Source organism: Phoenix dactylifera, chromosome 17 (assembly GCF_051530095.1).
Source record: "Phoenix dactylifera cultivar Ajwa chromosome 17, Ajwa_hap1_PhDact_Kaust_v1.1, whole genome shotgun sequence".
NCBI classification, from domain to species: domain Eukaryota; kingdom Viridiplantae; phylum Streptophyta; class Magnoliopsida; order Arecales; family Arecaceae; genus Phoenix; species Phoenix dactylifera.
The window spans coordinates 8,774,796-8,800,428 of NC_143206.1; the positions used below are offsets into that span (position 1 = coordinate 8,774,796).

The 25,633-nt window shown below is 39.8% G+C and overlaps 2 protein-coding genes across 2 annotated transcripts; one reads left to right on the forward strand and one right to left on the reverse strand.

Moving 5' to 3' along the window:
- Nucleotides 1–404: 404 nt before the first annotated feature.
- On the forward strand, nt 405–11,748 carry LOC120112399 (uncharacterized). Its single transcript, XM_089928127.1, has 19 exons — nt 405–784; nt 1,362–1,439; nt 1,531–1,698; nt 2,616–2,681; nt 3,543–3,603; nt 3,688–3,763; nt 3,866–6,297; nt 6,377–6,676; nt 6,765–6,870; nt 6,948–7,553; nt 7,663–8,157; nt 8,274–8,477; nt 8,580–8,672; nt 8,762–9,352; nt 9,460–9,821; nt 10,278–10,341; nt 10,449–10,563; nt 10,824–10,972; nt 11,168–11,748. The coding sequence occupies exons 7-10, from the start codon at nt 3,887–3,889 to the stop codon at nt 7,533–7,535; spliced, it is 3,405 nt and encodes a 1,134-aa protein (XP_089784253.1). The 5' UTR covers nt 405–784; nt 1,362–1,439; nt 1,531–1,698; nt 2,616–2,681; nt 3,543–3,603; nt 3,688–3,763; nt 3,866–3,886; the 3' UTR covers nt 7,536–7,553; nt 7,663–8,157; nt 8,274–8,477; nt 8,580–8,672; nt 8,762–9,352; nt 9,460–9,821; nt 10,278–10,341; nt 10,449–10,563; nt 10,824–10,972; nt 11,168–11,748.
- A 1,177-nt stretch (nt 11,749–12,925) lies between these two features.
- On the reverse strand, nt 12,926–17,574 carry LOC149751028 (putative disease resistance protein RGA3). The gene is made up of 3 exons (XM_089928244.1): nt 13,625–17,574; nt 13,478–13,542; nt 12,926–13,383 (listed from the first exon to the last, which is right to left on the reverse strand). The coding sequence occupies exon 1, from the start codon at nt 17,480–17,482 to the stop codon at nt 13,646–13,648; it is 3,837 nt and encodes a 1,278-aa protein (XP_089784370.1). The 5' UTR covers nt 17,483–17,574; the 3' UTR covers nt 12,926–13,383; nt 13,478–13,542; nt 13,625–13,645.
- Nucleotides 17,575–25,633: the final 8,059 nt, after the last annotated feature.

The following is a 25,633-nucleotide window of genomic DNA, read 5'->3' on the forward strand; positions in this document are numbered from 1 at the left end:
TGTTCATTGCTTACTAGGCTGTCTAATTCATTATATGATTTCATACTATTTTTACATATCCGAAGAATTAGCTCAATTTAGAGATTTATCATGAAAAAGCGATTAGAGACAAGATTTTGACATCTTTATTTAGACTAGATTTTGTTTTAGAGTTGATGCAAAGTTTTGGAATATTATTGGTTTTGTAAGACTTTTAATTTTGCTATTTAATTAGAATTTGAATGTTATTATTTAAATTATTTTTGTTGCCTGATTTTGATATCATAATGAGATAGATGCCTTGCATGCTCGTAGGGAGTGTTCTCTGTGAATTTGCGGCAGTTGCCGGGACCTCCGGCTCGCTATCTCGGGTTGAGGGTGTGACAATTTGAATTACATCACTACAGTAAAAGAATAAAACGCCGACGCTTATCTGCCGACGCTAGGAAAAAGCGTCGGCAAATCCCGCTCCCGCGCCCACTCTTTCCAACGCTTTGTTGGAGCGTTGGAAATTTGAAGCAATCAACGACGCTTAAAAGCGTCGTCGCGGACCTAACACAAAACGACGCTTATAAGCGTCGCCGAAGCCCACTTAATACCCAGCGGCCGACCCCGAGCCCGCAAAATTGCCCTAGCCCCCATTCCTCTCAAGCTCATCTTCCTCGTCCCGGCGCTGCCTTAGCCCCCATTCCTCGTCTCCGGCGCTGCCTTAGCCCCCATTCCTCGTCTCCGGCGCTACCTCCTCTCCGGCACGTCGCTTCGCCATTTCGTCCGTTCGCTCAACTCTTCGGCGTCAACGTCCAAGGTATGTCCTGGAATTTGATTTAGCAGAGGCTGGGAGGGAGAGGGAGAGGGAGAGGTGGAGGTGGCCGAGGCTCGTCGGGGTTGTTGGGAAATTTAGAGGCGAGCCGGGAGAAGAAGAAACCCATTTATTTAGCAAAGACCGAGAGGGAGAGGGAGAGGTGGCCGGGGGTCGTCGGGGGTTATCGGGAAATTTGGAGGCCAGCCGGGAGAAGGCAAAAACCCAGGAATTTAGCAGAGGCCGGGAGGGAGAGGGAGAGGAAGAGGGAGAGGTGGCCGGGGGTCGTCGGGGGCTTCTCCTCCTTCGCCGGGGTCGCCGAGGGTCGTCGGGGGTCGTCGGGGGCTTCTCTTCCTTCGCCGAGGTCGTGGGGGTCGTCGAGGGTCGCCGGGGGTCGTCGGGGGCTTCTCCTCCTTCGTCGGGGGTTTTCTTGGGCCGGCAGGGAGAGAGAGCGGCGAGGGATTTGGGGACGGTATAGTTTTGTTTTGGGTGGAGAGAAACAGAGGGGAGAAAGATAGGGGGATTACTTCACCTTTTTGGTTTTGGTCTTGGTTTTCCTTCCCTCACGTTACTCCTGATCCAGCTGGGCCATCGGGAAGAAAGATAGGGGGATTGGAGAGACTATGTTATGTGAAAATCATCTTTTCAATAGCTTCATTCGGTAAGAAGGCTGAGATTCTTGGATCACTTCTCATGATTTTTTTCTCCACTATATTAGATTTTCTTCTTTGTGTTTGGTATGGCCTTTGCAGAATGCATAGTGCTTAATTATATTTTCTCCACTATCTTGGTCCCATGCTGGTATACCTGCTCCATCTCTTATCCCTGCAGCTCTACAGGTGCCTCCTGGAAAAGTTTTAGTTCCTGCAGTAGTTGACCAGGTTCAGGGGCAGGCACTGGCAGCACTGCAAGTTCTTAAGGTACGTCTATTATTAGTTAGTAGTGATCACTGCAGAGCTTCTGTTTTAATGTTATGTATTCTTTTGATATTTACTTCACACAAGCTATGTCAGATTTCTTGAGAAAACATTATATTTTCTTGTTGTCTGCTATTTTTGCAAAGAGGATTAGTTCTTTTTGTTTGAGAAACTTTTACTGCAGCTGCATGCATTGGCATTGTTATGGAAGTCTCCCTCTCTTTCTCTCTCTTATATATTGTGTGTTTGTGTGTGATTTTGTATATTGGCTGGACTACATTTCAAAATCCATGATGGGATATCCAAATTGAAGCTCCATGCAATTGATATTGATCTTCATCTCTAAAAATGCCTTGAATAAAACCTACACGTTTACTGAGCTAGTATGCTAAAATACATGATAGGACACATAATTCAAAATCCACTTCATTGATCATGATTTTATACATTTGAGAACATGGATAAATTTAAATTCAATAGGTTTTTGTGATTAGAACATATCAACCTATAATATCATGTTGTTAAAACCATCCATTTTCAGCCACTTGATGCTTAGGTTAAAGACAACAAAACACATGATTTTTTATCTTTAGGATTTTTTTTCTTTTTCCTTATCTTTTTTTTTTGGTGTAGGTCATGTTCAATGATTTGGATCTTCACTTTGGGTGGCCTACCATTGGTTTTGAATCATTAAATATTTTTTTTTAAAAAATTAAAGTTTATTGTGGAGTCCAACTTTCCCTCGACACACGCACAACCATGCACATGTGAATATGTGTGTGTCTATATGTGTGCATTTGATACATGTATACACTATCCTTCATCACATATTTATGTTCTCTTAAATCATTATCAATTTATTTCTTCTATGAGTAAATCTATGACTGCTGATCTGATTATCAGCCAGCTCTTATTTCTAGATGCGGAAGACCAAAGGAAGGACATAAAGTTGTTCATTAATTCACCTGGTGGCTCTGTGACATCTGGTACACCTGTACATGTCCTCGATTAATTAAAGTTCTTTTGCAGTTATTTTCAAATTTGCCTTCCACTTTGTTGCCTATAATTGACAATGTGTACGTATTGTTTAATTTCTAAGCATGGTGTTTGTTTTGTAAAACAGATTCTTACTTGTTCTTCTTTGATTAGAATGTATAAATTCACCTCTCTCTTTCTTTATGTATGTTTGTATGTTAACATAAAAATATTTTTGAAACATTTAGTTTGCTTTAGGCCACTTCAATGTTTGCATTAATTCAGTATATTTGACTGACAATAATAGTATTTTAGCAGAAGTCTAAGAAGGATAAATCATGTCAATTATCATAGATTTTATGATTTACTCATGAATTGCCCGACTGATTCAAAAACTTTGATGCCTTACAAATTAATGATGCTATATGTTGTTACTGGTGGTCTTGTTTTTGCTACTATTTATGGTTAGTTCTCACCAATTCTATTTTTCTTGTGAAGAAATATAATAGATAGTTTCTTTATTTAATTAGAGTAGGATAAGTGCAAAGTTTAGACCAAAAAAGGAATCTTATATTCTAGTTGTTCAGTAGATGCAGGGAGACATTCTTGTTGTATCAATATCATCGAATATACTTTATATTATATTTAATGTAGCTTTCTTCTTGAGAACATGATTTTGAATTAAATATTCTGGCAAAACTTTTTCTGCCTGTCTAGCTACTATCTCTGCTTTAACTATCATAGCTGGTATCCCAGTAGTTTAGGATATCAGCTATGAGTTTTTTTTAAGAGCTACGACATTGGCATCTCAAATAGAGCATCATGAAATACGAAAATACATGCTCTTCTGAGAAGCATTATCTTCATTCCAGACAACATATTCGGACATTTAAACATATCAACAACTTGCAAGGATAAGAAATCAAACAGTAGGTGAGTTGATGTTTCTCGAACTGGTTGTTGTTGACATTCTTAAATAAATTTCATGTGTTCATGCTTGTGTTGGTACATCCACAGGGATTGTAGGTGAAGAGCCCTCTCTTTCACCCCTTTCACCGACACTGTTATCTGCAAACTTTAAGCTTGCTGAGTGGTAACCTTTCTCTTTCTCATTCTCATTCCATTCAGCTGCATAATATACTTCTTCTGTTGCATTTTACTTAATTTTGTTTATCTTTTTTTTTAAAAACTGCAGTTCAATCGGTATTCTAATAGAATGGACAAAAGTTGGATAAATAAGTTAAGATCTAGTACTGAATATTTGGATGGAGTTCAGAATTTCATTAAGTTTGCTTTTGAGAAATCTAATATGAACGGGAAGATTTTATGTCCATGTCAAAAATGTGTAAACGGTTCTGCTCTTGATCCAAAAATTGTTGAAGAACATTTGGTATGGAATGGTTTTCTAAAGGGTTATACTGAATGGGTACTCCATGGAGAGTTCATACCTTCATGTAACCAACCCTCCGATCTAGAAGACACCTTCAATTTTGAATGTAGTGACACGGAACAAAATTCTGTAGAAGAAGATGATATAAGGGGCCTACTTAGAGATGCTCTTGGACATAATATCAGAACTGTAGGAGAAGATGAGCGTGCAGTTATTGATCAGTCCATGCATGTTGAGGAATCTATACATGCTGATGACACAGCTCATTATGATAACTTGGTGAAAGATTGTGATCAAGAACTGTATCCGGGTTGTAAGAATTTTACGAAGATTTCTTTTCTTCTGCATTTATTACATTTGAAATATTTGAATGGGTGGTCCAGCAAGTCTTTTACCATGCTTCTTCAATTATTAAAGGATGCATTTCCGGAAGGTGTTACTCTGCCATCATCTTCATACGAAGCCAAAAAACTGATAAAAGAGTTGGACCTTGGATATGAGAAGATACACAGTTGTCCGAATGACTGCATTTTATATCGTGGTGAAAATAGGAACCAAGAGTCGTGCCGAATATGTGGAACCCCACGATGGGGAAAACATAAAGATGACGAGAATGATTCGTTGACTGAAGTGGATGCTGCACCGACTAAGAAAAAACCGGCTAAAATTTTGAGGTATTTTCCTCTTATACCAAGATTGAAAAGGATGTTTGCATCACCGAAGACAGCTTCCTCGATGAGATGGCATGACGAAGGCCGTACAAAGGATGGAATGTTACGACACCCAGCGGATAGTCCCGCATGGAAAGCATTTGATGATAGGCATCCCGAATTTGCTTCTGATGCTCGCAGTGTCAGACTGGGTTTGGCTACTGATGGGTTTAATCCCTTTCGAACTATGAGTTCTACATACAGCACTTGGCCGGTTGTTTTGGTTCCATATAATTTACCTCCATGGATGTGTATGAAACAGTCTTCACTCATTTTGTCAATGGTTATTCCAGGTGATAAGGGCCCAGGTAATGATATTGATGTTTTTTTGCAACCTTTAATAGAGGAATTGAAACAGTTATGGGAGGGTATTGATGCATTTGATGCTTTTACTGGTCAAACATTCAAATTGCGTGCTGCTCTTATATGGACTATTAATGATTTTCCTGCATATGCTAATTTATCCGGTTGGAGCACTAAGGGGCGTATTGCATGTCCTTCTTGTGGAGATTCAACCCATTCATATTGGTTAAAAAATGGAGGAAAGTTCTGTTATATGGGCCATCGTCGATGGTTAGAACCAAACCATCCATTTCGATTTCAGAATGATCTGTTTGATAGTACCACAGAGTTGCGTTCTGCCCCTATTCCACCAACTGGTACCGAAGTTCTTAGACAAATGCATGGCACAAATTACATACCTGGTAAGGTCTCCAAATGTTTAAAGAAGAGGGGAAGGGAGGATGTTGGTAGCTCATTAAATGAAGGGTTAATATCAGAGATTTTAGAGGATGCTAACTTTTTTGAGAATGATGACAATGCATATGGACAGGAAAATGATGATGACACATTGGTTGCTTCTACACATAAACAGTTATGGAAAAAATGGAGTATTTTTTTTGATTTACCTTATTGGGAGTATAATCTTCTTCGACATAATCTTGATGTCATGCACATAGAAAAGAATGTTTGTGATAACTTGATTGGAACATTGTTAAATCTTGATGGAAAGACTAAAGACAACTTGAAAGCGCGTCTTGATTTGAAAGATATGGGCATACGACAAGAGCTTCATCCGACAGAGCTTGCCAATGATAAATTTTATATACCTCCTGCATGTTATACAATGTCTACTCAAGAGAAAGATCTTTTTCTAACAGTTCTAAAAAATTTGAAGGTTCCTGATGGGTACTCATCGAATATTTCACGATGCGTAAATCTCAAAGAGCGAAAACTTTCAAATCTTAAAAGTCACGATTGTCACATTTTGATGCAAGATATCTTTCCATTGGCTTTAAGATCGTCAACACCGAAACAAGTTTTTGCAATTGTTTCTCAATTGTCATCATTCTTTAAGGCATTATGTTCCAAAGTTCTTGATCCTAAGGAGCTTGATCAATTGGAGTCTAATGTTGCACTTACACCTCCTGGATTTTTTACTATTATGGTTCATCTACTCATTCACCTAGCGGCGGAAGCTAAACTTGGTGGACCGGTTCACTACCGATGGATGTATCCTATTGAGAGGTGATTTTTCTAAACTCTAATGTCCATATTTAATAATCAGTTTGATTTTGATATTTATTTTAAAAATTTATTGTTGAAGGTTTCTTATGCGCTTAAAAGATTATGTACGCAATCGAGCCTATCCCGAGGGCTCGATTGCTGAAGGATATATTGCTGAGGAGTGTTTGACATTTTGTTCGAGATATCTTGAAGGTGTTGAAACGGTTTTCAATCGATCTCAAAGGAATTGTGATATCATAGAGAATGCAGATGTTTACAAGTTCTCATCTGGCGGAAGAGTTTTGGGAAAAGTTGAAAGTGTTGTTCTTGACCAGAAATCGTTGGCACAGGCACATCGCTATGTCTTACTTCATAGTGATATAATATCTGAGTCTCGCAGGTTAGTACGGTTACTTAAAATCTAAATTTACTGTCATGTCAGAAGAATGTAATATTGGCTTTTAATTAATGATTTTCTGATTGTGCAGAGAATTTTTAATAGCTCAGCGAAGTCTCAACCATAACATTCGTCCTACACCAAGGATTGAGCAACGATGGTTGGTTGAGTTATTTCCAGAATGGCTTTTCAAGCAGGTTAGATGTCTAATATATTAAGCTTTTTTTAAATTTTATAGAGAGAAATTAATCATTACTTCTATAATTCTTTTTAGGTACCAACGATGATGGAAAGGAATTGTTCCGAGGAGTTAATAGTCATTGCTCGAGGTCCGAATAATATTGTCAACAGATATGGTGGGTTCATTAAGAATGGTTTTAAATTTCATCCTAAAGAGCGTGAGAAATTTAGAAAAACCCAAAATAGTGGGGTTATGGTTGAGGCGGATGGAAAAAATTATTATGGTGCTCTAACAGATATTTATGAGCTGGATTATTATGAAAATTTTAAGGTAGTATTATTTCGATGTGATTGGGTGGATATAAACTCACCTAGAGGTTTGAGGCAAGACATAAATGGATTCACACTTGTAAATTTTTCAAGGTTGATACATACAGGTGTGCTATTGAAAGATGATCCATTTGTTTTTTCATCTCAAGCTCGACAAGTATTTTTTGTGCAAGACTCAAAAGATAAAAATTGGTCTCTTGTTATTAAGACGAAACCTAGGGACTTGTATGATATGGGAAAAAGGTTGCAAGAGGAGGACGATGATACTTATACTCAGTGTATGCCTTATAATATTGTGCCAACTGATGAAGTAAATGCGCCAAGGAGTTTGATTAGGATGGATGTTGAATGAGAATGTAGTTTCATAATGGTAAGTAAAATTTATCATTTAATCAAGTATTATATTCTCTTTTATTAGCCCTTTATTTAGTATAAATATATTATTTAACCAAATATTGATTCTTTTTTGTGCATTCCAGGTAACAATATGCCCCGAGGAAGACGATTTAGAGATGTGGAGTTCCAGCATTCTCAGGTGGGATCTACTTCTGAGCAGTCCCTGCAGTCCCAGCAGCCATGTGAGCACCAGCAGCACGAGTCAGGATCTCAGCACGAGCCTCCTGCTGATTGTCCGGAGGATGAGCTCCGGATCCAGGGTAATTCGATTTAAAGTTCATATTTTATGTTCATATTTGTCTTCAACTTTTTAAGACTTTTTAATTTTAATAGATGGACAAGGGACGGTGAGGACGAGACGGGGACCTACTCAAGCAAAGGATGTGTGGAAGCTTCCTCCGGGTGAGAAGATCATCATCCGTTGCAACGAATTGGGGCAGCCCATCAATAGAGCTGGAAGTCTACTATCAAGCTTTTTAGGTTCGGTTGCACGCAAGGGTCAGCTGTGTCCACTCAACTATACGAAGTGGAATGACATGCTTCCTTCGTATAAGGTTGAGCTTCTTAGACTTATACAGGTAATGAATTGAATTTATTCTTTTTAATTCGACACCTCCTGTATATTAATTTGCTTAGTATCATAATTTTATCTTAGATGTTTAATATTATTATAACATTCTGAATCTTGTTGTAGGATAAGTTTGTACTCCCTCCAGAGAGCCATGATTGGGTGCTAAAGTCCCTCAATCGCAAATGAAAAGAATATAAAGCAAAATTGAAGACGGACTTCAAGCACGAGGGTATGACAGAGGAGGAGGTTGCTCGTGTGACTCCTCCTGATGTATACCCTCAGCAGTGGAGGGAGCTTGTTCACTACTGGTTTTCTGAAAGAGGACAGGTCACGTATATTGTTTCAATATTTTATATTATATTTATTATTAATATAGATTGCGAATATATATATTGAATCATATTATACTGTGTGCTTTTATTTTGGCAGACATATTCTAATATTGGCAGAGTTGCACGAGCATCTCAAGCAGTTCCTCATACTTCAGGTTCGAAGAGTTATGCGAGACGTAGAAATGAATTTGTAAGTTCTTTTGAAACTATTTGATATTTTACTAACATATAGCACGTATCATGATATATAGTTTGCCAATATACTTTCCGTATGTGTAGATGGTAGAGCATGGAAGGGAGCCTGGTGAGGTAGAGTTTTATAAGATGACCCACACTCACCGAGATGGCAGCTTTGTCCGGGACGAGTCGAGAGATATAGTTGTATGTATTCATTTTTTATTTGTTCAGAATTTTCTTATTAATTTTACTTCTTTTAAAATATTAATGTGACTGTTTTTTTTCTTGAGAGAGATATAGGAAAGAGCTACAACTCTTATTTCAGAACGCGTCGGGGAGTCATCATCATCCGACGTGGCCAGTCGCGTCGAGGCTCAGGTCTATGCTGAATTGATGGGCCCAGAACGCTATGGTCGCGTGAGGGGTTACGGTGTCGGAGTTACCCCCACTCAGCTGTCTGCAGTGAGCCGATATACCCAAGATGCCAGACAAGGTACTAGCACTGCAGAGGTAAGTAGTTTGAAGACAGAGATGGCACAGATAAAGCAGTCATATGAGACAAGGATAGAGGAGATGAGGCAGAGTCATATGACTGATATGGCGGAGTTGAAGCAAAGCCAAGAGTTGAAGATACAATCTTTGCAGGACCAGCTTGACCATATTTCATCCTTTTTGCAGAGATTTGCTCCTCCGGTACATAACTAAATCTATTTGAATATTTTATGTAATTATAATGTATTCTTGTATGAGCGTGATGACTTTCGTATTTTTAGTTTCTAAAATATTTTTTTTTCTTGTAGGTTGATGATACTTCATCTACTCGTAGAGATGATGATGCCGACCCTTGATACATATTGTAGATTGTGTACTTAGGAATTTCAGATGGCTTATGTCTTTTCTTGTAGGCTGTTGAGTTTCAGATGTCTGTGATTTTTATTTATGAAATCTAATTTGTTGCCTTGATGTTAAAAAAAATATCCTATACGAAACATGATGCCCATTATCTGTCTTTCAATTTTTTTTTAAATTTTACATCAGTATTATCTGCTGACATGATTTATTCGATTGCTCACTTGATTTCATTTGATAACTAAAGGGAACTGCTGATTGATTTTTACACCAGTTCTGCGAAAAGAAAGCCTGGACAAAATATTATTTTCAGGTATGCTTTTTTGCCGAGGTCGTCCCAAAGTCCTGTCTTTTTTTTAACCTGGTTGAATGCAATGTTATGATCATTGAATTTTACTATCATTTTATGGATATCATTTGTTTATCTCTGTTGATTGCTACCTATAGTAACCTTTCTTGCTTTGTTCTGATGGATCTATCATGTCATCTTTTCACTGATTTGCAAGAACTACTAATTTAACTCCTAAGTTGTAAAAGATGGTCAAGGTGACATTTGGTGTAAAGTGAGAGCATTGCGTTTTGGTTTTCTTGCATAATTATTGTAAATCAGATTTGCAGAAAATTTTAGCTGATTTTTCCAGTTCTACTTTTTCTTGATTATATGTGGTTGTGGTTGCACCTTTGCAATTATATCTTTTTTTCACCATAAATGTGCTTGGTTCCATTGTTGTCCACTTAATTCTACCTGAAATCAGTAGTTGGATTTTAGGGATGGAGTAAGTGAGTCGCAGTTTAATCAGGTCTTAAACATCGAGCTGGATCAAATTATTGAGGTACATAGTTGCACAACTTGTTTTCTTTTGCAGGGCAAACTATGTCAGATTTACCTTGATTTTTTTCAAAGGTCCTTATGTTGTCATTTTCTGTTTTATTATTTAAGGCTTGCAAGAATCTTGATGAACAGTGGTCTCCTAAGTTCACTGTGATAATTGCTCAGAAAAATCATCACACAAAGTTTTTCCAAGCTAATAACCCTCAAGAGAATGTTCCACCTGGTATGCCTATTTAAGCTTGAACTGTAGTATTTAATTTCATAATATACTTTTGAGTTTTCAGTGGTTGAAACCTCCAAGATCCTTGAAACATGATACACTTACATTTTGCTTTCTTTTTCAATGTACAGGCACAGAGATTACTGATCTCTGTGGCTTACATATTTGTCGTACATTACCTTTTTTTGAAAAAATGTCTTAATATATGAATGCATGATTGGTTTCAAAATTTTCACCCCCTGCCTGTGTTGCATTTCTCCCAGTTGCACCCGTTTGCTATGCCCACCTAGCGGCGACGCAGCTGAGTCAGTTTATCAAGTTCGACGACATGTCCGATACTTCTTCAAGCCATGGTGGATTCTCAGCAGCTGGGGGTTACTCTGTTCCAGAGTTACCCAGGCTGCATGAAAAGGTGTGCAATTCCATGTTTTTTTGCTAAGGTGGCTGTGCTGTGTATGGCAGAGCCATTTTTTGTTTATCAGGATGGAACTAATTTAGCAGTTGCTGGAAACTGTTTGCGCATGTCTTGGCCCTTGTTGAATTTGGATTATGCACTGTCTTCTTCTGCTTTGCACGGCCTTAAGTTTGTCTTGCTTGTGTACACCAGAACTCCAAAATCGATGCAGGTGATGAGCAGTCCATTTTGGAAACACTATCCCATTTTGGAAACACTGTCGATGCTTTTTGTACACTTCCCTGTCCGGGCATTCCAAATCTTAATGCATCGATCAGCAGTGCCGCCACCAGATGCTAGTATATTTGACTGAAATGGGCACCAAGCAAGGGCCCTTACAGCTGCACAGTGATCAGTAAACTTATGCAGGTATTTGGAGGATCCCATGCTTGAAGATTCCTAGACATGAACAAGATTGTCATTGCCACCACTGGCCAGCAAATCCCCAGCTCCTGACCATCTCAGACCACACAACTCGTCGGTGTGCCCTTCTTAAGCTCTTAACAGGACGCCGGTCTGTGGACAAGACTCGCCCGAGCAAGGAGTAGAGCTTGGTTGACTGGGCTCGCCCCAAGCTTAATGACAATATTGTAGAGATGATGATGCCGACCCTTGATACATATTGTAGATTGTGTACTTAGGAATTTGACTTGTATGTTTTTAGAATGTTTTTGAAGTACAATGTAATCAAATATGATAATATGAATGCAATCAAAGTTCTTGTTTGTGACTCATATTTTGTTATATATGTGATTCAGTGTATTTGTTTCTATTGTTTTGTAAGAATTTAATGTACACAGAGTATTTAAAAATTACTGTTACAAATTTTTTTTTTAAAAAAAAATTTAATGCCGACGCTTATAAGCGTCGGGAAATGCAACAGAAAAAAGCTAATGGCACGCCTTTGCCGACGCTTTTAAGCGTCGGCCTAAACCCGCTGTAACCTACGATTCTCCCCGACGCTTATAAGCGTCGGAGTATGATAGAATAAACGACGCTTACAAGCGTCGGTAAAAGCAAGCCTGTAACGACGCTTTTAAGCGTCGGCCTAAACTCGTAGTGACCAACCCTTCTCCCCGGAGTGTGGTAGGAGAAACGACGCTTAAAAGCGTCGGGAAAAGCAACCCCTCTCGCCGACGCTTATAAGCGTCGGCGTATGATAAAAGGAACGACGCTTAAAAGCGTCGGCATAGACCAACGACGCTTTTTAAACGCGTCGGGTTAAATCCGACCCACGCCCACCTGCCCGACGTCTGAGCCACGCTTTGCGAAGCGTGGGCTTGGAATTCGCCGACGCTTATAAGCGTCGGTATAGACCAAAAAAAGCGTCGGGAGATTTCCTTTCTTTTGTAGTGCATGTAATAGAGGTGTAGGCATAGAAGCAACCCATAAAGAAAATAGAACGAATAACAATAACTCCTAGGGAGCAACAAAGCTGCATATCCTGAAATATATAAAGAACATAAAAAGGAGAGGAATTGTCATGCACTCTACACTCTAGATTTTACCTCTAGGATCCTCTATCCAGTATCTACGCCCAAGATCAGAAACAGGGGTGCCAGCAACAAGGAATTCAGCTTCTCTTTCTCTTGAAGCTTACCAATTCACTGCCCAGAAAAAATGGCAAAGAGTGGCAAGAAAACATGAATGCCTTCATGGCGGCCCTCTTCCAAGAAAATACTCTTTTAACTCCATTCTTTTTCTTCCTTCCAGATTAATGAGAGAAGTGCCAAAGCTTAGGAGAAAACATCACTAGTAACATTTTCTCATAAAAGCAAACAAGAAAAACATGCTAGTTTCAGTAGTATTTTCAATCAAATTGCTGTTGTATGATACTACTTAAAAATGGTTAGAGCAACCAAAGTGGATGTTCAAATAATTAATGAACATCTCCATCTTCAAGCAGAAGTACCGTCCAAAGTCTTCAAATACAATATTTATATATTGAAGGACATGAAATAAAATAAGGTTTAGGGAAAACAATTAACATAACATTACATGCCAAATGACATCTTCTGAAAGGGAATTAAGCTCATCTCTTCCTAGTGTCCCTTTAAAGGCCTAACAACAACAAAAGCAAATCTATCAAGAACATTCATACGAAGCCACTTGATCATTGAATGTCTGTAAATCTTTGAAAAGATTATCCAAGACATAGTATGTCGTTTCTTCTGTTACTGGATTTAGAATAGCAAGAAGTTCAATGCTGAAATGATCGACAAGAAAGCTGCTTGTACCATGAACGCTCTTAATTCATCCTGAAGCTAAATTTGCTGCTCATCTGACATAGCAAGAGAAAAATAAAATGAGAAAAACTGAATAAAAAATTCCAATGTGTCTCCCTCCAGCTCCCACTTGACCTCTTATCCCTGCAAAATACTTGGGAGAATCATGAATTGGTTCAAAATAGTTTATATGAACAGTGTAGTGTGGCTACCATCTCAGGAAGATGTCATTTATTACCTTTAGGAACTGCTTTAGCAAGCATGGACAAACTGATCTAAAACTTGCCACTAGATTTCCTCAGCCTGAACGAGCATGTGAGGGAATATAAATAATAGTACTCACTAATTTCTATTTCATTTGAGAGAGAGAGAGATGGGATTGTACCTCAAAAGGATTGGGATGACATTAAACTGTAGATGGTCTTCTAAAGCAAGAAAAGGAAGGAAGGAATGTGCTGAAGTTGCTCCTCCTCTCAAATAATATTTCGGTATAGGGAATGCGCGAGACCAGGTACCAATATGGTCCTCCTCTCTTACACTGCCTCTCCAGGTTGGGGCACCCTTCAATGGCCAGATAATGAAGTCCAGGGAGTCGTCGTTGTAAACCTTCTGGGAGTGATGACAGCCGAGGGCATTGCCTAATAAACAGCTTCTGAAGGGCAGTGAGGCTCTGCATCCCTTCTGGCAGAGATGACAATTTGCTGCAATTGATGATGGCTAGAGACTGGAGTGCAGCGAGCTGTCCAAGCTCTTGTGGCAAAGATTTCAAGCCAGGAAGCTTGTTGATATACATCATCTTGAGTGCTGTTAGGTGCCCCAGATCTACCGGTAGAGAATTCAAGCTTGGGCAACCTGAAATATCGACACTCTCAAGAGAAGTGGCATGTCGCAAGCCTTCTGTCAAGGAACTTAATATGGGGCAGTAGCCAACATAGAGTGATCTGAGGGAAGCAGGTAACTTGGGCAATTCCAGTAGACCATCACAATGTACAATATCCAGCTCTTCCAAGTTTGGTAGGAGCTCTCCATTCCCTGATGATGACGAGGATAATGGCAAAGGTGACGGACCAACCAACTTGTTGCAACCATAGATACTTATCTTCTTCAGCGATTTCAAGCCACGGAACTCTGCCTCCGGCCAGTAGACTAGATCATCACAATAATCGATCCTCAAAGATAAGAGAGAACTAAGGTTCTTCCAAAATGCCAAAGGTGATGATGACTGCTGTGATGGTGAGAAAAACCAATTGCAGTGTGTAATCTCCAAATAATGCAGGGACGAGCTCAGCCCTCTCATCTCCTCCTCCTCCTCCAGCAATGGTGCCAGATCCTCCGATGCAGTTATAGTTAAATTTTCAAGAGATCTGAAATACCTGAAAGACATTTTCTTCTGATCAGCAAGAGGAGGCGACTTTGTACCATTGCTCATTTTACAGACACCAATGCTAAGGGAAGAGAGTGTCGTCAGACTACAGATCAAGCCCAACTGCTTATTAGTTCCTTCCATTGCAAAACTTTTGAGAGATGGTAACCCTGGCACGGTCATCAAATTTGGGCAATCAATGATCTTAAGCTCAGCAAGGTGAGGGAAGACCAACGTGACCTCTGTAGTTCCTTCAAACTCTGACCACTTCTCCAAGCTCTGCATCGTATGCAACACCAGTCTTTTCAGTGAGGGGAATGCTCGCACCATGCCATCACTTGCATTGCCGTAGATGGTGCTGCTGCAGATGTACTTGATGCTATCCATCTTAATCATGTAGAGAAATTTAAGAAAAGGTAGCTGCCACAAAGGCGGAAGGCGTTGGCATCCTGTGCAAACTCCCAGATGGATTTCAACTATATTTTGCAGCAATAGAGAATCCATCATCCATGTTGGAAAGCTGCCACCCCCGTAGCGCCATACTGTTAGCTGCTTTAAGCCACCATGAGGTCTAAGGGCTTCCAATACCTCTTCAGCGTTTTCTGCTAGCAAAACATCTTCTTCGAAACATTCATGGGCACTTTCCGCATAGCAGTATGGGGGATACCACTCAATCAAATCCCAGCATAATATTAATGAGCAAAGGTTATGTTTGGAACTAAGATTAGCTTCTTTAGCATCTGTTGCATCCCTCACATTTCTTAGGTTATACAGCTCTAGAAGGCCGTCGAGATTTAAGCTATTCAACTCACCTATACGCCTTCCAGCATCATTGCCTACGATGTATTTGGTCAATGTTCGCAGGCTGCTCAACTGCCCGATACCTGCTGGCAACTGCTTCAGATTCCTACATCTGTCAATGTAGAGATGCCTCAAGCTACTCATATTTCTCATATCTTCGGGCAGCTTACGCAGACTCCAGCAGTTAGAGAGTTTCAGAGTTTGTAGATTGAAAAGTGTGCTGGTGGCATCCGGTAATGCTTTAATTTTAGTACCAGAGAGGTCGAGGTATCTCAGATGTTTCAAAAATCCAAATGCAATAGGCAGTCGTGTGATATCAGTATTATGTAGATCCAATGCTCTCAAGGACTTCGGCTTTGACGAATCCGCAGTCACTGTAATACGAGTATGGAGTCCCTTTGGTAACGAGGACAGAAGAGTGCGAATATTTGGATAATTATTCAAGGTCCTATGAATGTTCAATTGAAAATTCTCAGATGTACACAAGTGACGGGTTTTCTGAGATATATCTTCCCACCTGGAAGGGTCCAGTATGCTAAGGCATTCCTTCCCCATAATGGATCGTGCCAGATCGTGCATGAGGTCATGCATCTTGCATGTTGTTATAGAATAAAGTTCATGCCTGTATGAGCGACCTCCGTACTCCTCAGCTTCCTTGATATCCTGAAAGAAAGATCTCCAAGCCAACTCATTAAAAATCTCATGCCCTTTGTCCCCCAACTCCTTTTTTCCATCGGATGGAATAAATCCGTTGGCCATCCATAGTTGAATCAACAGATCCTTTTCCATCTCGTAATCCTGCGGGAATATGGCACAAAAAGCAAAGCACTGTTTTAAATGGGAAGGCAAATGACTGTAGCTCAACCTTAGTGCTGGTAAGATCCCATGTTCACCGACCTGCAGACCCCAAATCTCGCTATCCCTCACGGACAACCACTCCCTTTCCTGGCTCTTGGAATGCATTAATCCCCCCAGTGTCTTCACTGCCAGAGGCAACCCACCACATTTCTTGACAATCTCCTTGCCGATGCTTACGAGATTTTGAGGCTCTTCTGCTCCCCCTGCAAATGCTCTCTTCCTAAACAATGCCCAAGAATCATCCTCAGTCAAAGTCGGTAGGTGATAAGTGCGGAGGGTACCCATTATCGACGATGCCCGCTCACTTCGTGTAGTCACAACAATCCTACTCCCTTCTCCACCAGTAGCTAGTAAAGTTTTTAGCTGATCCCACTTTGCCGGATCCTCGTTCCAGATATCATCTAATACAAGCAAGTACCTCTTCCCACTTACAACTTCTCGAAGGCGGCGTTGTAACAACTCCATGTCTGATAGCTCGCACTGAACCCCCGTGGCTGAAGCTATTATTGCTTTAGCAAGTTTTGCAACATCGAACTCATCCGACACACACACCCATATGAGCAGCGCCTGGAAATGTTTCTCCACCCTCTGATCTTTGTAAATCAATTGGGCCAGTGTGGTCTTACCCAAACCCCCCATCCCAACTATGGGAAGGACTGCAACATTCTGGTTGGTATCATGATCAAGTAACAACTTCACTATTTTTTCTTTATCTTCCTCCCTACCAATAACATCTGACTCATCAGCATAGGAGTGGGTTTGTGGCCTGTCCCTCTTTTCTGGTTGGGTTTTGACCGTGAAACCAAATTTATTTCCCTCGTCTACTAGTTTCTCTATTTTCTCAACAATATCATTCAACTTTCGCCCCATCTTAAATCGAAACCAAACTGGATTGTGAAAAAAAAAGAAGCTGCGCACCTTTTTAGTCATATCAATCTGAATCTCTGCCTTCCGCCGCATTGCTTCCACATTGAACTCATCCAGGATGTCGTCTGCTTCGTAAGCTGCATCCTTGAGATCTACCAACCAGCTCTTCACAGCCGCATCCTTGACTTGTCGCTCCTCTGCATCTCCAAGTTTGGACTGGATTGCCAACAGCTGTCTTTTCAGCTTTTCTAGCTTCTCATGGATGCCCCACATCACTCCAAACTGCTGGAGAACATGGTCGGCTGCCTTCTCCATCACCACCGGTAGCAAGGCTGAGAGAAGAAGGTCGGCCATTACTCTAGGCTGCAAAGAGTCTCTCCGATCGATTTGGGAAGAAGAGTTGACGAATGGCAAAGAACGTGACCCAGTGGAAATGCTCTCTCTCTTTTCGCTCGATCTGTAGGTGCTCTGGAAGCTTTTCTTTTTTGTTATATTCCCTTCCCTGCTCTGGAAGCTGTAGGTGCTCTGAATGTAGTGGTCCCAACATCTGTTTAATTAAGTCCTCTGCATGTAGTAACTACAGTATTACAAGTATCCATTATTTCAGTCTTGTCTTACCAAACTAAATTGCTGTCACGTCAACGAACAATTGGGCCGGGCTACCATTACCTGTTTTTTAGAAAAGATAATCGGAAGATGTTTGGCTGAGAGATTTGAGGGAACGGAAACAAATGGCTTTTATTGAAAATTTTACTTTTATTTCTGTTTTAAAAAGAAATAAAAATATCTTAATTTTTCAAAAATTTAATCTTAGTTTTTTTGATATTCAATTTAATATATTTTTCATTTTGATTTCAATGATGAACAAATATATCAAAAATATATTTATTTTTATTTTTAGTTTAGTTTATTTTTTATTTTAATTTTACTTTTATTTTTGATTGCGAACCAAATGCATCTTTGGTGTCATCCATACTACGCTTCTTCCCGTCGTCAACTAGGAAGAATAACTTCTCGACAACAAAAAAGAAAATTCGAAGGAAGAATATTGCTTCTTGGCGGTGTCTTTTCCTCCCGTCAAGTTCACGTACGCTTGTTTGCATCAAAACAAAAAGAAATCCTCGTGTTTCTGGTGATTCTTGCCGTGTTGTTTAGCCACATGCCGTTGGATTTCCTAATCATCCAAGAAGGAAAGGAATACTCTTTAGCAGGCCCTGCTAGGGTCTTAAAGATAAAGTTTTCAAAAAGAAAAAGCACTGCCATGATAGCTCGTCTCTCTAAACTTCTGACCTACGCGTCGATAAGAATCGCAACAATAATTTTGCTGAAGGGACCACAATTCTCAGGTGCCTTATGTGCGGCAAACTTTGTCTGTACACTTCTAAGTAATTATGCTTGGCCAGTTATCTTCACTATGGCTAATAAGTTGAGGTATGGAGATCTCTCTGGTTTGCCAAACAATGGGTTATCATACGGTTGCTTCTTGCCTTTTCTTTTCTGTGTTTCTTTTACTTTTATCTGATTGTAAGGATAAGCAACTTGAAGAGGAGAGAGATTTAATAATCAAAAAGGTTGAAAGACATTCACATCTATTGAAGGAGCCGCTTAGTAAAAATGTTTTGTATTTAGATGTTTTCCTTATGCTTTTCTTAAATGTCCATGCTTGCAACTATGATGGCTCTTGTTCGTGAAAGCATTTATGTTGAATTAACCTCCCTCTGAGAAAAATGGTTTGTTGATGGGGTAATTGTAAATTTAATGTGTAATAACCAACAGTCCCCTGATGGGATGTAAGAATAAGAGGATAGGCAACCTGCTGGAGGCTTGAGGCCTAAGTTGGAGGTTTAAGATCATTGGAGATTGTAACAAAATGATATCAGAGCCAGGTTCGGCCCATAACCTATGTGGACTAGTATGTGTGGACCCGTGTGTGAGTGTGTTTAGTCCCACATCGGTTATTTACTGGGTAGATCTTGGGTACTTATACAGGATCAAGGAACCCAAATAATACATGCCGGCTAGCCATTTTGAGTGAGGTTTTCGGTTGTTATAAATGGTATCAGAGCGGACCAAGCCAATAACCTATGTGGACTAGGGGACACTGCAGCACGGATCCATTGGGGATGATTACGGGCCAATCATGGTGTTTGTGATTAGATTTTAATGGATTTGAACTGTTAGCCCGACGAGCACGTCAAGGTTTGAACGGAGAGAGTATGTGAGAATCCGTGTGGGCGTATGTTTAATCCCATATCGGTTATTCATCGGGTAGATCTTGGATATTTATATAGGATCAAGGAACAGATAATACCTTTCGGCTAGCCATTTTAGGTGAGGTCCTGGATTGTTACAGTGATGATCTGTCGAGCTTGGAAAGTGCAGTTCTTCTGCTTTATCATATGGGAAGTGTTGGGACAATATAAATGTAATTCAAGAACTTTATGATCATGCTGGTTTAAATATTATCAAGAAGTATGAAGTCTTACTTTAGTTGGGAGTTTTATGCTCGGCAATTAGTTATGGAGCCTTCTTCCGCCTTGGATTTTGGTGAAAATAGGAGTTATTCGATTGATTTGTGAAGAATGGAATTAGGATGGTGCGATCTGCTGACCAAGTTATGATTAGTTTCGTGTTTATTGGTAATTAGGGGTGTGTAGAGTGGCGAACGGGATAAACGAGGATATCAAATCTCTGGTGGCGATAGTTGCAGGGGCGCCGAGCTATCAGGAGTCATTGCTCAATCTCTCCGTTCGCTTCAAGACCTTGCAAGTAATTCTTTCCTCCTAACTATAATAGAACAGATTCTTGGAGTAGCATCTAAACTATCTTGATGGCTTTGTCTTTTTTTTTTTTTTTGCCAAAGAACAAAAAAAAAGGAGAACGGTGAAAGGGTTGATTCCTTTCTAATTTGTAGGAATTTGGAGGTAGTTATTATTACTCCAAGAACCTTCAGGGCATACACTAGTGTGGAGTGATTGATTAAAACCCCATTTGATTTTGATGAGCTCAAAGCATTTGAGTATATCTTGTGATTACTAATGAATTCAATTGAGTGTTTCAGTGAAAATCCTGTCCAAGTGTCTCTAGACTTGGTTCATAGTATTTTGGTTAAGTTAAGAAGTCTGCTGAACCAAAGTCTGAGACTCGAGTCGACTCCCGAGTATCACGAGTCGACTCCAAGCGTATCAAGTTCACTGGCACGAGCTCGAGTCGACTCCAGATCAGTACGAGTCGACTCCGACTGAGAACAGACAGAAGGACAGAAAGCTTCAACTCAGAAACTGTCAACGAGTCGACTCCCGAAGTGCGCGAGTCGACTCCAATGTTCAACGAGTCGACTCCAGGGTAGTAAGAGTCGACTCCAAGAGGAACACAAAGAAAAGTCAGAAGAGCAGTTTTCGGGTCTGAGATTCGAGTCGACTCCAGTGGAACGCGAGTCGACTCCGATGGTTGGCAGGTCGACTCCAAAGAAGGTGAGAGTCGACTCTCAGAGGAACACAAGGAAAAAGTCAGAGAACGATTTTCGGACTCTGAGATTCGAGTCGACTCCCACAGTACGCGAGTCGACTCCGAGACTGAGCGACCATCAACAGACAGAAGACCATGTTACTGCCTCTGAGATTCGAGTCGACTCACAGACAGCTCGAGTCGACTCCGAGACAAGCTTCACGTCAAAAGGCAGAAGACCAACTTTCGGAAACTGAGAGCCGAGTCGACTCCAAGGAAGTTCGAGTCGACTCCAAGACTGGATGAGCAAAAAGACAGAGAATCGGGAGTTCGGGCTCTGAGATTCGAGTCGACTCCCAGGACAGTCGAGTCGACTCGAGTGGACAAAATTCAAAATTGGATCCACGGACTTCAGTGGATGAGCCGACTCCAAAATTGCCAGGTCAGCTCCAGAAGTTGGCGAGTCGACTCCGGGTCAAGACGAGTCGACTCCCAGTCGTGACGGCAACTTTAATTCAAATTTGGAACAGTTGCCGAGTCGACTCCGGAAAAGCTTGAGTCGACTCCCGCTACAGCCGAGTCGACTCCTGATCGCGCGAGTCGACTCCAACCCACCAACGGTCATATTGTCAGGCTGCGCAGAGTGTGCAGAACGGGCAGAAAAAGCAGTGTAACGGCTAGTTTCCGTGGGGGTTGGCTTAAATAGCCACAGAAGACTGTAGCAAGGCAGAGAACAGTCATTCCACTCCAACTAATCAAGGATTCAAGCTCTGTAACGTGCTCTTCAACGAAAAAGGAAAGATCTGCATTTACTGCTCCATCGACATCTTCCCAGCAATTAAAGCCTTCTCCTCCAGCATTCAAGTCGACTACACATTCAAGAGGAGACCGGAGTTCAAGAAGCCTTACCTCTTCTCCAGCTTAAAAGCGTTTGAGGGCTTCTAAACTCCTCTTTGATTATATTGTTTTAAATCTGCTTTTGAGAAGCTTATTTTCTGTTTTCTTTCTGTAACTTGTATTTACTTGGTTCAATCGGGGGATTGAATCAAGGGGATTAAGGTTTGTTGGTGAGCCAAGATAAAACCAACGTGTGTAAGGGTTTGATTGTGAGCCCGGAAAAACAATCGGGGTTGGTTCTAGTCGGTGAGCCTGGAAAAACCGACCGAGTTCGTTGTGAGCTCGTAAAACAACAAGTTTGGTTGTGAGCTTGCAAAACAACCGGCTGTAATCCAAGGGGGTTATAGTGAAATTCCCAAGTGAGACTTGGGGAGTGGACGTAGGAGCAAGGGTTAGCTCCGAACCACTATAAAACCTTGTGTTTGTGATTGATTGGCTCTTTTCTTCTTACACTCACAGCACTTAGGATTAATTAAATAACTTGCAATAGTTTTTAATTAATCATCCATAAGTTTTAAATATCTAACTTAATTTTAAAATCCAATTCACCCCCCCTCTTGGGTTGTCTATCTGGGCAACAAGTGGTATCAGAGCCAAAAACTCTTCCACTCAAGAGTTAAAAGATCAAAATGACAACCCCATTTGGATCTTCTCACATTGAGGGTCAGTCCACCCAAAGACCCCCTTTCTTCAATGGATCCGACTACTCATACTGGAAGGCTAGGATGAGAATATTCATCCAAGCCCAAGACTATGAGATGTGGACCATTGTAGTGAATGGCCCATACATCCCATCCACATATGTAGAGGGTGTTAAGGTACCCAAATTAGAAAAGGATTGGGATGAACATGACATGAGGAAGGCACAATTAAACTCTAAAGCTATGAATGTGTTTTATTGTGCCTTAGACCGTAATGAATTCAATAGGGTTTCAACTTGTAATTCTGCAAAAGAAATTTGGGACAGACTTGAAGTGACCCATGAGGGCACGAATCAAGTCAAGGAATCCAAAATAAACATCTTGGTTCATAAATATGAACTATTTAAAATGGATTCAAATGAAACAATCACATGCATGTTCACTAGGTTTACTGATATTGTCAATGGCCTAAAAAGCCTTGGCAAGAACTATACTAACAGTGAGCTTGTCAGAAAAATCCTTCGGTGTCTACCAAGGTCGTGGGAAGCTAAAGTGACGGCAATCCAAGAAGCCAAGGACTTGAACAAGCTACCACTTGAGGAGCTTCTTGGATCCCTTATGACGCACGAGCTCACCATGAAACAACACAACGAGGAAGAGTCCTCCCATAAGAAAAAGGTAATAGCTTTAAAATCTACTTCATCTAACAAAGACTTATCTTGCAGTAGCAGTAGTGAAGAAGAAGAAGATGAGGAAGATGGTGGTGAGGCACTTCTTGTGCGCAAGTTCAAGAAATTCATCAACCACAAGAAGTCCTATCATCAAAGGAGAGGCCCCTCAAATTCCTACCGCAAGGACAAAGGTAAGGAAAGAGAAAATGAGGGGATTGGGTGCTATGAGTGCAAAAAGCTGGGACACATCAGAGCTGAGTGTCCCTTACTAAAGAAGGGCAGCAAGTACAAGAAGAAGAAGAAAGCCCTTGTCACCACCCTATCGGACTCCGACGCATCATCTTCATCATCGGATGAAGAACAAGAAGAGAAGGCCAATTTCTGCTTCATGGCCAACGAAAACGAGGTAACTTCCGATACGCATTTTGATTTTACATTTGATGAACTTTATGATGCGTTTAATGAATTAATGATTGAATATAAGAATATAAATGTTAAAAACAGAGAACTAAAAGTAACTAACCAAACTTACATTCATAAGCATGATTCATTAATTAAGGATAAAGATAATCTTACCAAAGAAAATCTAGAACTTAAGACAAGCAACCAACTCTTAATTAAGAAGACTAACACCTTAACGAAAGATAATGAAAAACTAACTAAGGAACTTTCAGAACTTAAAAACTATAAACAAATCTTAAACAAGGATCTCACAAAAGAACTAAATGATTTAAAAGCAGAAAATCAAACATTAACTAAAGAACTTGGAAAATACAAACCTTTAGTTGAAAAGTTTACGTATAGTTCTGAAAAGTTAAATATGATACTTAATAATCAACGAGCCGTATTTAATAAAGCGGGTTTAGGATATAAACCAAGAAATAAACAAAAACTTCTTAGTAACTTCTTTGTTAACGCTGGGGAAACTAAAATTAAGAAAATAACTTGCTTTTGTTGTGGTACAGTAGGTCATAAAGCAAATGTGTGTAATTTTAGGAAAAGTAAAACTAAAAGAAAAATTAAAAAGGTATGGGTTCCAAAAGGAACCAACTTGACTAACCATGAAGGACCCAAGAAAACTTGGGTACCTAAGATGACATGATTTGCTTGTGTAGGAGTGTCTTGCAGCCAAAGTCAACAAAAACTGCTGGTATTTGGATAGTGGCTGCTCAAGGCACATGACGGGTGATAAAGATCAATTTTTCACCCTTGAAGCTAAGAAGGGAGGTGCTGTGACGTTTGGAGACAACAACCAAGGTCACATCATTGGTATTGGTAAAGTTCAAATCACCCCTTCTACTTTTATAGATAATGTTAGATATGTTGATGGTCTTAAGCATAACTTGTTAAGCATTAGTCAATTATGTGATAAAGGATATGATGTTATGTTTAAACCATCACTATGCATTATAACAAATCCTAATGATAATAGTTTAGTTTTTAAAGGAATTAGACGTGGAAATGTATATGTTGTAGACCTAGAAGATCTTGCAAAACATAACCAATGTCTAGTTGTAAATGAAACTAAAGATAATGATGCTAGTTGGTTATGGCACCGTAAGTTAGGTCATGCAAGCATGGACACAATAACTAAACTAGTTAAAAGAGACTCCGTGATAGGTTTGCCAAAATTAAAATTTGAAAAGAACAAAATATGTGAAGCATGTCAATTTGGCAAACAATCTAGGAACTCTTTTAAATCCATAAAATGTGTCTCTACTTCTAGGCCTCTAGAATTACTACACATGGACCTATTTGGTCCAACTAGAACAACAAGCCTAGGTGGAAATAAATATGGTCTAGTTATAGTAGATAATTACTCTAGGTACACATGGGTCATGTTTCTAGCGCATAAGGATCAAGCATTTTCTGTATTCAAGAAATTCCATAAGGAAGTAACAAATGCTAGAGAGTCTTCAGTCATAGCCATTAGAAGTGACCATGGTACCGAATTCGAAAATCAATTATTTGATGAATTTTGTAGTAAAAAGGGGATAACCCATAATTTTTCTGCACCTAGGACACCACAACAAAATGGAGTTGTGGAAAGGAAGAATAGAACACTAGAGGAAATGGCTAGGACCATGTTATGTGAAAGTAATCTCCCTAAGTACTTTTGGGGAGAAGCCATTAATACTTCTTGCCATATATTAAATAGAGTTTTATTAAGACCCATTATAAAGAAAACACCTTATGAACTTTGGAAAAACAGAAAACCAAAAGTTAATTACTTTCATGTCTTTGGATGTAGATGTTTTATACATAATAATGGGAAAGATAATCTAGGGAAATTTGATCCTAAATCTGATGAAGGAATATTCCTAGGTTATTCTACAACTAGTAAAGCATATAGAGTCTTTAATAAAAGAACCTTAGTTATAGAAGAATCTATACATGTTGTTTTTGATGACTCTAGTGACATCTCGTCTAGTAAGAAGGTTAATTTTGATGATGATGTTGAAATACTTGAGGAAAAGATAGATGAGATGGGATTACAAGATGATAATCAAAAATTGATTGAAGGAGAATCATCAAGCCAAGAGGCTATTGTGGATCATGGGCTAACAAAAGCTTGGAGGTATGCTCACGGGCATCCTAAGGAACTCATTCTAGATGATCCATCTCAACCGGTTAGGACTAGAGCTTCACTTAGAAATCTAAATAACCATCTAGCTTTTGTTTCACACTTTGAGCCCAAACATATAGAAGAAGCCGAAAATGATGTAAATTGGATAAATGCAATGCAAGAAGAACTAAACCAATTTACTAGAAACAAAGTGTGGGATCTAGTAGAGAGACCTTCTAAATATCCAATTATAGGTACAAAATGGATATATAAAAACAAACTA

Excerpts from the sequence above, each read along its gene's own strand:
- LOC120112399 (XM_089928127.1), top strand. The coding sequence starts at position 3,887 with ATGGACAAAAGTTGGATAAATAAGTTAAGATCTAGTACTGAATATTTG. Across the intron at positions 6,298-6,376 it reads TGGATGTATCCTATTGAGAG|GTTTCTTATGCGCTTAAAAG; the intron begins GTGATTTTTCTA and ends TTATTGTTGAAG. Across the intron at positions 6,871-6,947 it reads CAGAATGGCTTTTCAAGCAG|GTACCAACGATGATGGAAAG; the intron begins GTTAGATGTCTA and ends AATTCTTTTTAG.
- LOC149751028 (XM_089928244.1), bottom strand. The coding sequence starts at position 17,482 with ATGGCCGACCTTCTTCTCTCAGCCTTGCTACCGGTGGTGATGGAGAAG.